The sequence below is a fragment of the Volvox carteri genome (assembly GCF_000143455.1).
Source record: "Volvox carteri f. nagariensis unplaced genomic scaffold VOLCAscaffold_11, whole genome shotgun sequence".
In the NCBI taxonomy this organism is placed as follows: Eukaryota; Viridiplantae; Chlorophyta; class Chlorophyceae; order Chlamydomonadales; family Volvocaceae; genus Volvox; species Volvox carteri.
In genome coordinates, this window is record NW_003307554.1 from 1,360,683 (window position 1) to 1,375,402 (window position 14,720).

Genomic DNA, 14,720 nt, shown 5'->3' on the forward strand with positions numbered 1-14,720 from the left:
GAAGGCAGAAAGAAGGCCAGGGGTGAAGCCACAACCCTATGTCATCACCACACTCATAAATCCGTCGGCGATATATCCTTCACAACAGGAGAGGTACATCGCTCCCGCGCCATCCAAGCCGACCATGCAAAGAAAGGCAAGCTCAGGTTTCTGTGCTCGTCCCAAACATTTACCGGATACAGACCCCGCATCCACATATGCCTCCTCGCCTCTTCCTCCGGCCACATCGCTGCATACAGACCGCATGGGAAGCTGCCGCGTGCCAAGCACGTCAAGGCCTTCCTCAGCTCCTCACTCCAACCCAGCTCAGCCATGAACAAATATGAAAAATCCTCGCGGCCCGCATGTGTAATAACGTATCTTAAGGAAGCGTACCCTGGACATCTTCCGCTATCACCGAAACAGCACCACACCGCACCACAAGCCATGGCCCTAATATGCGCCACTCCAGCGTATGGCCCTTCACTATCCTTGACGGCACTACACACCACATCCCTCTGCGTACCTCTGCCGCGTGTGCGTGCGTGTGTGTGCACATCGGAAGATGAGGCGCATCAGACCCTGCCCACTGCCCACTGCGGTAGCGCAACGTGTTCCCACCGCCGCTCCAAAAGCCACACAGCAACACTTTCTGCAACTCTTTTCCGCGTTTTTTTGCTCTTACAGCTAAGCTTTGCTAACATAGTCAAGAAAGGGAGAGGCGCCGAGATGCAGCTTCCCACACGCAGCCCGTTGCACCACAGTATCACTTTAAAACATATGGGTGCCTTCCAAAATCCAAAACCTTTGCACATGCGTGCGGCCCTCAGCAGCTTGCCACTCGCCCCGCTAAATGCTTTTCCCGCGGCCTTGGCTCGAATTGCAATTGCAGGTTGTTACGTGTTTCTTTTTACCACGGCAGGCGCTGGTGCAGCAACCTCCGTACACACATCAGTCCTTTCAGCACAAACTACATACATACATACATGCATACATACATACAATACCACTGTGCCACACACACCCCAGACCGCCAGACGCCGCGGGGACGCGCCTGCATGGATGGCTCTTAACGTTGACAGCGGTGACGGACCCCTCCCATTCAACTTCTACCCCACATAGAGACATGCCCCACTCCAAGCGACCTGCCCAAAGTTTTATCGCTTCTTCCAGTTCTTCGTATCCAGGTGCAATTGGTTGGTATACATGGCTTTGCGCGATGCAATCGGTCATGATAAACTTGGCTTTATAGGCTGTATACATGACAGGAATGACGGGAACTATGCAGAAACCAGCGCTGCTAACGCTGCTGGGTAGCTGGCGCGGCGCCGGCAGTCCGATTCGCAAAGAACATGGCCCATTCCGAGTCCATGGTTGAGGAGTGGCTGCCGCCGCTGGGCGCCGCCAGCAATCCAAAAGGGTTTCCCGCAGCGGCGGCGGTGCTGGTAGCATTCGCGGCCTGATCGAAGGGGTTGCCGCCGGTTGACGGGGACACCGTCGCTGCCGACGATGACGGCGAAGGCTGCGCGGCGCCGCCAAACGGCAATGACGGTACGGCAGGTGCGGCGAAGGGATTGTTCGCGTTCGTTGCTGCCACCGCTGTGGCCGCCGCCGCCATGCCGTACATCCCGTACGATTGCTGCTGCGGTGACGTGTAGGCGTATTGCTGGGGCTGAGGCTGGGGCTGCTGTACTTGCTGCGGGTACGATCCGTACGTACTGGTGTACGGCGGTTGGCCGGCCGCGACGGCCGACTGGGGTGCTTGAGGCGGTTGTGTCTGAGCAGTCCCGGGTGACAGCACAGCCTGTACGGCCACTGGATCCAAAGCTGCGAACGGATCTGCTTGCGGGAAATGACAATTTCCAAATCCAATCCAAATTTCCAAGGAAGGGAGGAGCGGGAGGAAGAGGGGCATGGGCATAACGCACGCAGTCAAAGCGCGTCGGAAACGGCCTTGGCAGTTGTTTTACAACCGCCGCTTTCAACCAACCAACCGGGAACGACCTCTTCCTCCCTTCTACCTGTGTCCCGGTCCATTTTACAGGAGACCACAAACACAGATTGCACCTCTAATCATCCATCCGCACCTAGAAACCCCAACAAATGACGCACGCTTTCCCCCGCCCCGCCCCGGCGGGCGCCCCTGCTCCGGCGCCCCAACAACGCCCAACCTCGAAACCTAAGTCGGGCCCAAGGGCTCCGGGAGACCCACCGGAGGGAAGAGCCTTCTCCGCCGATGCCACCGCCGCCAGTGCCGCCGGCGGCGTCGCCGCCGCCGGGTTTCCGCCCAGCACCGCTGGCGGCTGCGGCAGCATCGCATCGGAGAAGTCGTCCAGCATGATGAGGTCCCCGGATGGCACGACGCGGCTGGTGGTGACGGCTACGCCTGAGGCGCGAGTGACACCAATTGCGCCAGTTGCTGCGCCGGTGGCCTGCTGCTCGATCTCTCGTTGATTGGAGGCCACGTCCTGTGGCGGGAGGGGGTCATAAAGGTATCGTAAAAAGAAAGTAGGATGTACTAGAAGGAAAAGGGGAGAGGGGAAGAGATAAGGGGGGAAACTGTTCTGCAACGCACGTCGCATGCAGTCACCTTGTGTACGTGAGGGGTTAATGGGTGCTTGGCACTTCGAGTGTTGTGAAGAAAACCACCCAGCATCTCCCCGCTTAGTTCGGCACGCTGCCGGTAGAGCGCGCGTGCGTGCGTCCGCTGCTCTGTGCCACTTTGCTTCATTGGTCCCACCACCGCAATTGACAGAGCACAGCACAGCACAGCACAGCACAGCACAGCACAGCACAGCAAACTCGCCACATTCCATTCCGCAGTCTGCCACCTTCCCCACCCCTTCCCTCCCTCCACTCCACACGTTTCGCTGCCCCTTCGAGGCTGCCCCTTGCCCACTCTGCTGCTCCTCGCAGCACCCTGTAATCCTGTAACCCCCCCTCCAGCCAGTCCGAACCGCACACTCCCCCTCCCTCCTTCCCCAAGTCTGTTCCGCTGAGCTTCGGGAGCTTCCGGAGTTCCACGCAGTTTCGTCATCGCGTTGGGATTCTCAACGCTGGGAGCTTTGGCGGCAGCAGTTGATCGTCTGCCTCTTGCATCGTCTGATTTCCTCCCTTCCCCTCCCCTCCCTCTCTCCCCCTGTCCTCCCTCCGCCTGTCAGCCCCGGATCCATATCCCCGCTGCAGCGCTGCCGGCTTCTCCGTAACCCCCCTCCCCGCTCCTTAGCCTCCCCCTTTTGCTCCACACCTTCTGCAGCGCCAGAGCGCCATCCAACATATCGACCGCCTCCAGGGCCTTCATGGTGATTTCCTCCACCTGGGGTTCGCCGCTCATGGACTGCAGCTGCTCCAAGTAGGCGTCGAAGAGACTGCGCAACTCACGAACCTTTTTGATTTGGTGAAATTCATTCAGATGGAGTTTAAACACCAATACACAGAGGACGGGAGGGAGGGGAGAGGGAGAGGGCGGGCAGGACGGAAATGAGGCAGGGAGCAGCAGCAGGTGAGGGAGCATGGAATGTGAATGTGAATGATTGAGGATATTCACATAAGCGCCCTCATGGGCTGGCGGAACTCAAGTCGGATCGAGTGCCGCGTCAGAGGTGTTGATAACCCCCTCGTCGGTTCCGGCCTAGTCCTCTCACGACGAGGTGAGATTGCGAGTAAATTAAGATTGCGTGCCGTGTGACATGTAAATGTAACAGGCTGGAGGCGTGCGCCTTCCCGTCAAAAGTCCGATTAATATACATACATACAGATACCGGATCACACACTCCATCCGACAGCCGGAGCCAACCGCCTACATACCTCAGTGACCAGCTCGCGAGTGAGCTCGTTTTCGAAGTCGTCAGCCGCGGGACCGGACGCGGAGGTGCCGGCCCCACCTTGCGGCAGCTGCGGCAGCTGCTGCTGCCCACCCGGGGGCCCCCCTTGTCCCCCTTGCGCCACCAGCATCTCGCTGAGCAGCTCCGTGTTCGCTCGGGCCTGCTCGATCATCGCCTTGACCTCCTCCACCACGATCACCGCCTCTCGAGCGACTGCGTGCGCGAGTGGATGGGAAGCATTACGCATGTTGCATGCTCCACAATCGAAATCAGGATAAGGAACATCAGCAACTGTGCGAAACTGCCCTGGGGTTGCGTTGCTCAGCGGTCGTAGAGACAAAAAACAGGTAAGGGGAGGGGGGAAATCAAATGCAAAAAATTAGTGTTGTTAGGCAAAAAAAACATCAATTGCCGATATGGATGCGTGTGTCGCAGATCATTCCTGGCTTTCCTTTCTTGTTCACTCATATCGCTCAGAGAGCACACGGCCCATTTTACACAAAGCAAGCACACAAGCACACATGCACCTCCGGGTACTTCGTCACCCACCCGCCGCGTTAATCGCCGCGGCGTACTCGGCCGACATGTTGCCGTTTTCTATCGTTGACCGCGTGGCGGCGCGGAAGGCGCTTGTGCCCGCCCTGCCGTACGACCTGAGCAGCTCCTTCGCCGCTTGCCGCGTGTCCTTGGCTGCAAGGGACAGCCGAGGTTGGGCGGGTGTGGCGGGCCGCGTTGGGCGGCAGCGGCGATAGAAGAGATAGGGGAGGAGGAATATGGAGCGTCAGGCGAATGGGATGTTGGCGGCAGGGGGGACGAAGGCGAGGAAGCACACAAGCCAGGGGACAGCCTCCTGGTCCTGAACCGGTTGACGCCCCTCCCTCGAGCAGCTGCCGTTGCCCCAGGTGGCCTGGTGACGTTGCTGATGTTTTCAAGCTGCTGCTGCTGCTGCTGCTGCTACAGCTGCCACTTGCCCGATACAGTTACTGATGCCTCTGGTCCGTTGCCTTTCCGCTAAGGGGGCCGTGAGCCTCGGCCCGCTGCGAGGAATGCCTTGCATGTGACAGGCCCTACAGCCTAGCGAGGAAATGCGCGGCCATGGCAAAAGGATGACCGGCAAAGCCACCGCCCTCGTGCCGGAATCCAACCCAACCCTACCCTGTGCTAAAAACCAAAATCCACCGCCAAAGCCCCACCGAGGATAAACCATCATCGCAGCAACGGTTTAACGCATGCCAGGACCATCCTCTCCCCCCACCTCCCCCTCCTCCCAAAGTCAGCGCTCCCCAAATCAGCGACCCAAGGGTCCCGAATCTCACTCTAACCCAGATCCACCGCCCCAACCCAACCGCATTCCATAGTCCACAGGCGAACGCTACGCACGCCATGCACTTCCCCTGGACGCTTCTCAGCCAGGCAAAAGCTGACCGGGGCCCCGCACCGGCAAGCACCCTCCCGCGATGCAGTCAGATACAGCGGACACTCATGATGCGGCGGACTCGTGAACGAAGAAAGCGCACGCCACGTTGCGTTCTGCTAGAGTCTCGCGCGAGCAATCGGCATGGGTCCCTGCGCTCCCCCACGCTGCGGCCGCCCCAAAGTAGCGTCACGGAAATCTGACGCCCCATTCCGCCAGCTCCACTGCAGCGGCTGCTGCTGCTGCTGTTCCCGCTCCTGCTGCTTCTGGCTCCTGTTGCTCTCCGAAAAAATATATTCTTAGACTGACACCGACGGATACGCACATTCATGGTAACCTAGTCTGTCGCGTCCTGGTCCGCGTTTTTCTTTGCGTTTTCGTAAGCCACCAAGAAGCACTTCCCGTTCTCCCGGGCCCATCCCATATGGTATGACCCCACTGCAATGCAGGCAGTGGCGCAGCACCCACCTGCAATTGTATCCTGTCTGGCCGGCCGTGCCATGACCCGGGCCACCTCCTCCAGCAGCTCCTCCCGGTAGGCGTCCAATGCCGGGGAGCAGTCCCGCATGACCCGCCCCACCAGCAACACCGCCAGCCATTGCTTGTGCGGGTTGTCAGTACGCAGCCGCTTCTTGAGCAAACCCACGATCTCCTGCGTGCAGGGATCGAGCCATGCCGAGGGGCATGGTTGGGATGTGGGTCGGCATGGCGGTGCGGCTTTTGGCGGGGCGCCATGGGGTCCGGCAGGGCAGCGAGAAGGTAAACCGGAAAGCGGGGGGAAGTTCAACGGCGGCAAGGGCGATATGCGACGTGGATCCGGGCTTTATTGGTCATTCTTCGCTTGGGACGGCTAAACTTTTCATCCGTCAGGCTCCAGCCTCATGTGCGCGTGCATATGCTACGCGGATGCATGATTGTTGTGGTAGAGGAGGTGCAAGGACCGAGACGAGCTTCGACCATGAAGTCAGACTGCGGTGCATTGCTGCTTGGTGAGCCTCACAAGGTTGATTCCCAGATGCAGCCCGGGTCGAATGATTTGGGCCGTGCTGACGCTGAGGAAATGCGTTCTTCCGGGGAGCGCGTGGATCCAGCGGTCGGTATGGCCCAGAGGTGGCAGGAAGCTGACGCGTAGACTTCGTGGCTTCATGGAGACCCCGGCGGTTGCAGGAGGCAACCGTGTGGAATTAAATCTGCTCGTGGATGAGTAGGCGTATGCATGCATCCGTGCATGCCTGGGCGCATGCATGGGCATCAGGGATGGCCAGTCTTGTGATACTGGTAAGGACCTTGCTGGCGTTGCAATCCAAGGTGTGCCATCCGACGCCGCGCGGTTGGTGTCATCCACTCCAGCTCACCAAACCAACAGAACACCACTGACGGGGATGTGCTGGCTATGAAAGGCTGGGAAAGAGAGACATCTTTCGGCTCACCTTGCTGTCCTTCCCGTTTGCGATGTCAAGGTTAATGGTGTCGACAACCTGCACGTTCATTCGACCCATTATCGCGTACTCTACATAACATCACGAGGTGTGTAGAAGTTATAAACCTTGCGGGGTGCCAAAGCGCACGCTGATTTGGCCTGACAGCTCCCTGGGTTCTCGTCACTACCCTATCAACCTTACACCCAACCTGAACCAGCAAGCAAAAAAAGCTCCCTAGGTAGTAACATGGGTTCACAGGACAAGCCCTACCACCCCACCTAGCTCTCAACCAACGTCCGTCCAGGCTATCCTGTGGACAAGGACAACACCTCCCACAAACACATTACAAATCCGAGGTTATATTCTAATGACCTTACCTGTGAGGCCAGCTCCTCGCTTGGCTCCAAGAGTTCCTTGGCGGTAGCCTTTCGGAGTTGGTCCTGTAAACTTTCGCCTAACAGGTTGTCTGCATACTTAGGCCCGCCTTTCAAGCGCTCGACAACCCCGTGCGTAATATCTCTTAGGCCCTCCTTAATTTTGGCAGCCATCTTCTTTGTTTGCTGACCAAGGTGAACCCTACTGTAATAGTAAGCCGATCCTTGTAATAATTAGTTATCAATAGCAACGCTGTGCAACTAGAGCGAGTCGATCGTTTGTTTCCGAGTTGAAAGTCCGGCAACCCGGCATATCACACATCTTCAGAAGCCCCATACTGCAGGTCGACTACAGCCGTGAGCTCCAATCTTATGGGACATGTTAACTTATATTACCCGAAAACTTTCGATTGGGGTGTTGCATAAGTTCAGCCATTCGTCCGGCACAGTCCACTTAACTTCTCTCGGCGAAGTGATGAGGCCATATGCCGGCTTCTAGTTATTAGCTATTGGCCTTTCACCACAAAGAAGTATAGTGGCCAGCATATAACGCTGTTACATGCCTTAAGCCTCCATACGAGCTTGTCTTTCGACTCCGACTGCTCTTAAGAATTAAGCCGCTCAAGGTAGCGCACCGACGCCACGGTTTAGGGCTTTTAAGCATCAGATATCGGTGTTGGGAAGCAGCACTGCTGCTGCCGCCAAGCCGCCAAGCTCTCCGCCGACAAGGAGGCCACCTTGCAAGCACAGCATCGTGAGCAGCCTACGCCATGGCGACACGCTGTCAATTTGAGAATAGCAATGATGTCGGCGTGTTTGCTAAGCTGACCAATGCCTATTGCATCTGCGCGCTGGGCGGGGCAGAAAACTTTTACAGTGTATTTGAGGCCGAGCTTAGCGACCACGTCCCCGTCATTAAATCGTCTGTGGCTGGCACCCGGCTAGTCGGGCGGCTTACGGTGGGCAACCGCAATGGCCTGCTCCTACCCAACACCACTTCCGACCAGGAGCTGACGCACATACGAAACTGCCTTCCCGACGAAGTCGTCGTGCAACGCATCGATGAGCGCCTCTCCGCTCTCGGCAATTGCATTGCCTGCAATGACTATGTCGCACTCATCCACCCCGACATTGACCGCGAGACCGAGGAGATTGTGGCCGACGTGCTCGGGGTCGAGGTCTTCCGCCAAACCGTTGCCGGTAACGTCCTTGTGGGCAGTTACTGTGCCTTCACGAACCAGGGCGGCCTGGTGCACCCCAAAACAAGCATTGAGGACCTAGATGAGCTGTCTAGTCTGCTGCAGATTCCCCTAGTTGCCGGCACAGTAAACCGGGGCAGCGACGTCATTGGCGCGGGCTTGGTGGCAAACGATTGGGCGGCTTTCTGCGGCCTGGACACAACGTCTACGGAGCTGTCGGTGATTGAGAGCGTGTTCAAGCTACGTGATGCACAACCTATGAACATTGTTAACGACCTCCGCGCCAGCCTCATCGACACCATGGCATGAGCTGCGTGCGGCGTGGCTCGTGGAGAGGGGTTGGGGGTTTGTCGGTTGGGTGCAAAAAGGCTGTTGGGGTAGTTTGCGTTTGCGAGACAGATACAGCGTAAGGGCAGCATAACGCGACAGGGGCCGTTTCCGTGCGCATAACGTAAAGCATGTCAGGCTCTGGCTTCTAACGCAGTCACTGATACTGCCGGTGGTGTTCCGGTCTAGTCTGGGCAGCCACGTATCGCTGCTGTTAAGAGCTATTGGAGAGGTGCATTGCCCGCATGGCGCCCACCAGAGCTTTCGGTTTGTCGTGGTTATGACGAGATATGGCGTGTGCATCAATCCGCGGGGTGCGCGTGCATATAGCGACATTCTGCTGCTCGCGGGACATTTTCAGCGGAGCCTTATTGCTCTTGGGTCGGCAATGGTGGGCGTGCCCATCAGTGCGGCGATATTCCACTGTTTCCGGAGCTTTACTTCGAAGCTTTATTGCACTTGGGGCTAGCAGCTGGGAGCTGTTCGTCGGCTCATCAGGCCGGAAGTGAACATTTGGCATGAGCTAGGAGCGGGGTGTGTGGCTGCGCCCTTTTGGCCATGGGACTTGCTGATGGTAGCAGCTTTGGTTTATCGGTGTTGGTACGTAGGGGCGCGGGGTGATATGTTGCAACCGGTACAGGGCACTCTTGGTCTGAAGGTGGTAATATCTGCGTGGGGTAGCACGACATCCCCTTGGCATAGCACATGGAGTTGCGCGGTGGCTGGCAGGACTCGGGATGCAGGGCTAGGAGACCACGTGGGTAGGTTAAAATTCTTGTCTGCTGGAACCAGGCAGCAGCAGTGCCTTGTGGCACCATTGTTGTTGAAGACGGAATGGCACTCTCCACCCTACACTCCACCTTACCTTAGTTAAGTTGTCCTTGTGAAGAATGAGATGCCAGGCTAGGTACTTGTGCGTTGCTGCCGAGCGCCATGGATTCGGTTCAAGAAGCCACACGGCCTGGCCTTATGCTGTCGATTACTGCCCTGGATGGGCTTGTGGCTCAATTGCAGCTAGATGTGTGATGTGATGCCCCGGATGTGTGGCATAGTCGCAGCTTTGGAGATTGCTGGGTACACAGGGCACATGAGTCGAAGTCAGGTCTATGGCTTCTGGCAGCGGAAGGAACCATCCACGTAGCATGCTAGATTTGTGTTCGACATATTGTGTTGTAAAACATGTTGTCTTCACTGTAGGCACATTACCATATGCCGTAACCACAACGGGTGGGGAAGTCCGGCCACTTACAACTGTATACAAAAAGCAGTTGCATGAGACCTACCGAGAAAACCTCTGGTACCCCCGATGGTATGGTAATGAGCACCAAACCGCGCCTAGGTCCCCGCAGCCTGCGGAATGTGGGTTCCCTGTTCGCAATCTGAAAGTTCTATATCGACAGCTACTCAGCTTTCTATCCTAACCTCAATACGCACATCCCGCTGCCGCCTGCTGCTTGTGCGTGGACTCCTACCGCTTCAGCATGATTGGTGGACCGTGACGCCAATTCCTTCGCACGCCAAACGCCATTATGTGGTTTCCTTACCCACCCAACCACCCAGCCCCGTGCACCCCTGCAATCGGTGGTTAATTCCATGGAACAGTGCACGAACGAACACGGGCGGGCCAATGATGGATGAGCCGTACACGACACGCGGCCCTCACTGCTTACTGTCCGCTGGGTTCCGCATCTACTGATTTGCTTTCACGAGATACCCATTGCATGGGCTGATCCCAGACTCCTGACTCGATGTGCTATTACTGTGCCCCTTACACGTACCCTTGGCCTCCAACCCGCTGACACCCCTCAAGGCGCCTGACATCTCGAGCAGCGCCAATGCATGGTTCGAGGGGCTTCACGCAGGCCCCCTGGAACCATTTACAGCTCATAATCATAATAAACACGCTGCAATAACATCGACCCATCAATGACTTGTTCTCACCTCGCTCCAAATCCGATCCACTCAACGGCAAGATCCCCGCCATGCATGTCGCAGTGTCCTCCCCTTCCGTGTTGCATTGGCAAGAAAACCTAGATTGGCGCCCAGTTCCTAAAACGGACAAAACCCCTAACGCTATCCATGTCCTTGCAGGTCTTGCCGCAACGACCCAGAAACCCGAATGCCATACCGTTGCTGTCGAGCTGACACAAGCCTGGATGGTATCCTGGCGCAAGCTTAGACAGATGCGGAGAACACTCCTCCTTCCGCCTCCTCCTCGTCCTCCTCAACTCACAGGACTCGAATGTAGAGCTCGGGAAACTGTCCTCGCTGCTCCGAAGTCCCGTTGGGTGACTCCCACTGCTGAAACGCCACCGTCACGCCACCCGCAATCACCGTCTCCAGGCACTCCTCACAGCAATATGATTCAGAGCCCTTAATCAGCGCCGACAGCATGTAGTACTTTCCTGGCTGCAGCGGTGCAGGGTCAGGAAACATCAGCCGCAGCACGCTACCATCAGCCTTGGTGAACGACTGGGCGACAGAGCAGCAGGTGGCGAGCTCGCGGTTGTAATCCTCGGGATCAACCTCGTAAAGTTCCATTTCCACTGTCAGGCCGCCCTCCGTGCCGCACAACCCAACGCCAAGCAGCTGTACCGGCTTGTCCACCGTAAATACAAGCTCGTCCTGCCCGTCCTCGTACCTGAAGGGCATTTGTACACGGGGAGACCGGGCAGGGGGCAGGGGTTGCCTGGTGGTGGGATGTAATGCGCCGCGGCGGAAAATTTGGGACGCGGAACCATTGCAGCTGTAGCAACAGCAGCAGTCGCAGCAGCAGTAGTAGCAGTAGTAGTAGTAGCAGCAGCAGCAGGGCGTCTACCCTGGTGCAACCAACGTCCTCTCCTAAAGCGGGCCGTGTGGTGTAGCCGGGGCCGGGCGGTCAACCTAGCGCCGCCTTTGCGGCCGTTCCCCAGCCCTCCCAGCCCCTCAGAAGCCACCCTCCCAACTCCAGGTCCCTGACCCAGCCCTAGTACTCACGAAACCGCCATCACAGGCCCGTGCAACAGACTCCGCGCGGCCGTCTGGCCGGCAAAAGTACACTTCCTAGTTAAACCCCAGCTTCTTAAGTTCCGTACCCGGCCCCGACCCACATCCACGAGTCCTCCATGTTCAACGCTGCTGCACGCGCCACCCGGGTAAGGCCGTGTGGGAAGCGGTCAATGGCCGCCATAAGGCCCGTCAGGCCGTAGTAGTTCGCCTCCGCGCGCAACTCCAGAAGGTACTTGATGTCGGCGGCGGTGGGGCTTGGCGTGGAGAAGGAGCTGCCGCCGGCCGTCCCCGACGCATCGGCGAGCGGCAGTACTGGTCCCGGGTAATTGAAGTGGCCGTCGCGGAGGCTAGGCATATGGGAAGGCAGCAACGGCACGCAGAGGAGGTGAGAGCAGGGTGGTCTCTGGGAAGGAGGGTAGGAAGTGGTACATGGAACGCAGCTACCGCCCCGCAATGGGGCGCCACTCTTCATCTTGAGGGGATGATCCCTCCAGAACCATGCCATAGCTTCTGCCGGGGCAGCCACAGTCGTCAAAAAGCTCCGAAAGCCGCCATTACGTCGTCGCCCATCCATCCCATCACCTAGCCCTTCCTCCCCCTTTTCCGGGCTCACTAGTTCAGGATGTCGTGGAAGTGGCGGCCATCCCGGTCGATGAAGTAGCAGCCCTCCTCGTCCTTGGTAAGCTTGTGACGCCCACTAAACATGGCGTTGAAGAGGGACGGGTTGGGTGCATTGCGCAGCGTGTTGACCGAGGTGGTGAACTTGCGACCTCCCACGTTGAGAGTCACCTGATGGTACCGCAGGTTGGGTTGCGGCGAGTTGGGGTGAGCTGGATAGGATGCCATACGGCGGTAGTGAATCGGATGGGGTGAGTGGTGGCGTGGTTGCGTTAGGTAGGACGCTACGCACGGGCGGCTTTATACCCAGCCTGAACGGCGTGAATGGAGGTACACAGCAAAAAAAATCATGCAGCGCCGTGAGTAATGGGGCTATGGGCAGTGTTTTTAGAAATGGTTACTAGTGACCAAGTGGTTACTGAGAAAATAATCCCCTTCAAGAAGGTGGTGTCACTAGGAAATGTTTCGAGTCACCTGCCAGTAACCAAGTGGTCGCCAGGATATTGGGCCACAGACCCCCCTGGTAGTTGTGACCACCTAAAAAGCTTTCCGTACAAAGCAGCACTGGAACGAGTCGGCTGCCTACCGCTGGGCAGACCACGGCTCATGAGCTGTTGGAACCTCTTGGTTCGTTAAGGCGGAACGGCTTATTACTTTTGCGAGCAGCGGATGTAACACACACGCACGCACACACACACACACACATGAGCTGTGAACAACGGCGATAACCCGGTCGCCCAGAAAGTTATGAAGCGGATCAGCACGGCAGATATTAGAGGTAAGGCCTAGGGCACATGGCCAAACGCACGGAATGAATGTCCTCGGATCACGCGGACTGGCGACAAGGCCCGGTGCAGCAGCACAGTCCGCAGTCCTGACCGAATGCGGCCCGAACGCAAGTCCAGTGCTTGACCGCAGCTGGATCGTCTGCGTGTGCATGTATCCATGTCTTGCAGACATGCGTGCAACAGTCGTTCTGCTGAACGATTAGCGCCTGGGGAGGCACGCACGCACATTCAAGCTGCTGCCGAAATAAAGAGAGCCGGGTTCGATCCCTCCCTCCCTCACGGCTTTTCCCCAATGCCCAGGTTCCCCACTGGTGACCTAACCGCGGGGATGAGCGGGTCAACCCAGAGACGGCCCCAGGCCCTGATTCATGCGTCCTCTCATCCCCGTCGATGGCGCCAGCACAGCATGTCGCGCACGCACCCAGCCGCTGTAATGCACCCAGCTTTGAGCCGCGTTCAGCGACGCCTAGGAGCGCCACACGGATGCGAGATTCAGCGGCCTGGTCCGGGTTGCTTAGCAGCAGCACGGATGCCGGCGTAAAGGGCCCTTTGGCTGTAGCCAGATCAATGCCGGCAGGCCAGGGCTGTGATGAAAGTGCACACGCTTGTTGGTATTTCCAGACAATAGTCATGAATTAGTACTGCGGAAGAAGACGGCCTCGGCGGGTTTCCCTACCCAGGAAAGCTGCCTTGGGTTACAGAAGGACTCCTCCGAAATGCCGAGAGAACAGCTTTGAAATGCCGAGGACGCTGTTAATGAAAATACGCATACCTTCGCAGGAGCCTGGCAACGGAGGCGAGATCCGGCTGATATTGTATTTACACTATTTTAGGCAGAGTATCGGACGAGTGATGAAGTGATGAGATTCAGAACCATGCCGCTGTGTGCTATGACCTCACCCCAATTGCACAAACCCGGCAGGGCCCCAAGTTCTGCTTCTTCCACCCCACGGCATGGGATCTCCAGGATTTAACGACCAGGGGACAAGCAGAGCTAGCGCCTTTTCGGTGTCGGGCATGGAACTTAAGGTCCCATTGGATAACCCTATGTATAGCGCGAAGTGAGGCTTGAACGTCCCCGGTCCCCAGCAGGCGCAGACACGTTCCCAAACAAGCCCCCGGGCATGGCCCTCTCAAAGTCACCTGCTCCACGTCGTTTAGTATCGTGTGGACCCGCTGGCGCTCGAGCTCCATCGCGTGGCGTTCTGCTTCCAACGCTTTGCGCTCCTCCTCCAGCGCCTTGCGTTCTGCCTCCGTTGCTGCGACTAGTTCGCTGATCAAGGTGTGAAACGTGGATGCCCCAGACCTGAACCTAGATAGAGCTACATCCATACTGCAGGCGCTGGGGCGGCCGTTTGCTGACGGCATAAGAGGGCCCGCATCTCCGCGACCTGACGTGCTGGCGTCGGCAACAGATGTGGTCTCCTGCGAAAAGCGACAAACTAATATATTCCTTTCAAACTGCAAGAAAACTTGCTTAACGCGCATTAGTGCGCTCCAAGACCGCCAAGGTGACGACGAAAAACAGCTTTTACTAACAATAAAGTCAGTAGATTTCGCAATTTCAAATTACCTTCGTAGACCATACGGGGCTTGAGTCCTCCGATGGGCTTGAGTTCATTTTCTACTTCTGGAGACGTGGAGCCCACCAAACGTCCCAGTAAGTATTAATGCATAGAGATGCTATATAAAAAAAGTTCCCCACGGCGTATTACAATTAAGGCTTCTTATTGGGTGTTAGGCTGACGCGTGAGGAGACTAACCAAAACCCAAAGATGGACCCACCTT

General features: G+C 57.3%; 3 protein-coding genes across 3 annotated transcripts; 1 reads left to right on the forward strand and 2 right to left on the reverse strand.

Moving 5' to 3' along the window:
* Positions 1-34: 34 nt before the first annotated feature.
* VOLCADRAFT_104049 (uncharacterized protein) lies at positions 35-7,363 on the reverse strand. Its single transcript, XM_002948799.1, has 9 exons — positions 7,016-7,363; positions 6,648-6,695; positions 6,218-6,358; positions 5,686-5,869; positions 4,353-4,493; positions 3,787-4,016; positions 3,227-3,322; positions 2,192-2,447; positions 35-1,818 (listed from the first exon to the last, which is right to left on the reverse strand). The coding sequence occupies exons 1-9, from the start codon at positions 7,184-7,186 to the stop codon at positions 1,280-1,282; spliced, it is 1,806 nt and encodes a 601-aa protein (XP_002948845.1). The 5' UTR covers positions 7,187-7,363; the 3' UTR covers positions 35-1,279.
* An 11-nt stretch (positions 7,364-7,374) lies between these two features.
* On the forward strand, positions 7,375-9,041 carry eif6A (eukaryotic translation initiation factor 6). The gene has a single exon (XM_002948676.1). The coding sequence runs from the start codon at positions 7,783-7,785 to the stop codon at positions 8,518-8,520; it is 738 nt and encodes a 245-aa protein (XP_002948722.1). The 5' UTR covers positions 7,375-7,782; the 3' UTR covers positions 8,521-9,041.
* VOLCADRAFT_104051 (uncharacterized protein) lies at positions 9,010-14,720 on the reverse strand. Its single transcript, XM_002948800.1, has 6 exons — positions 14,506-14,720; positions 14,076-14,357; positions 12,140-12,315; positions 11,613-11,873; positions 10,772-11,179; positions 9,010-9,206 (listed from the first exon to the last, which is right to left on the reverse strand). Exons 1-6 carry the CDS (start codon positions 14,551-14,553, stop codon positions 9,062-9,064), a joined length of 1,320 nt encoding a protein of 439 aa, XP_002948846.1. The 5' UTR covers positions 14,554-14,720; the 3' UTR covers positions 9,010-9,061.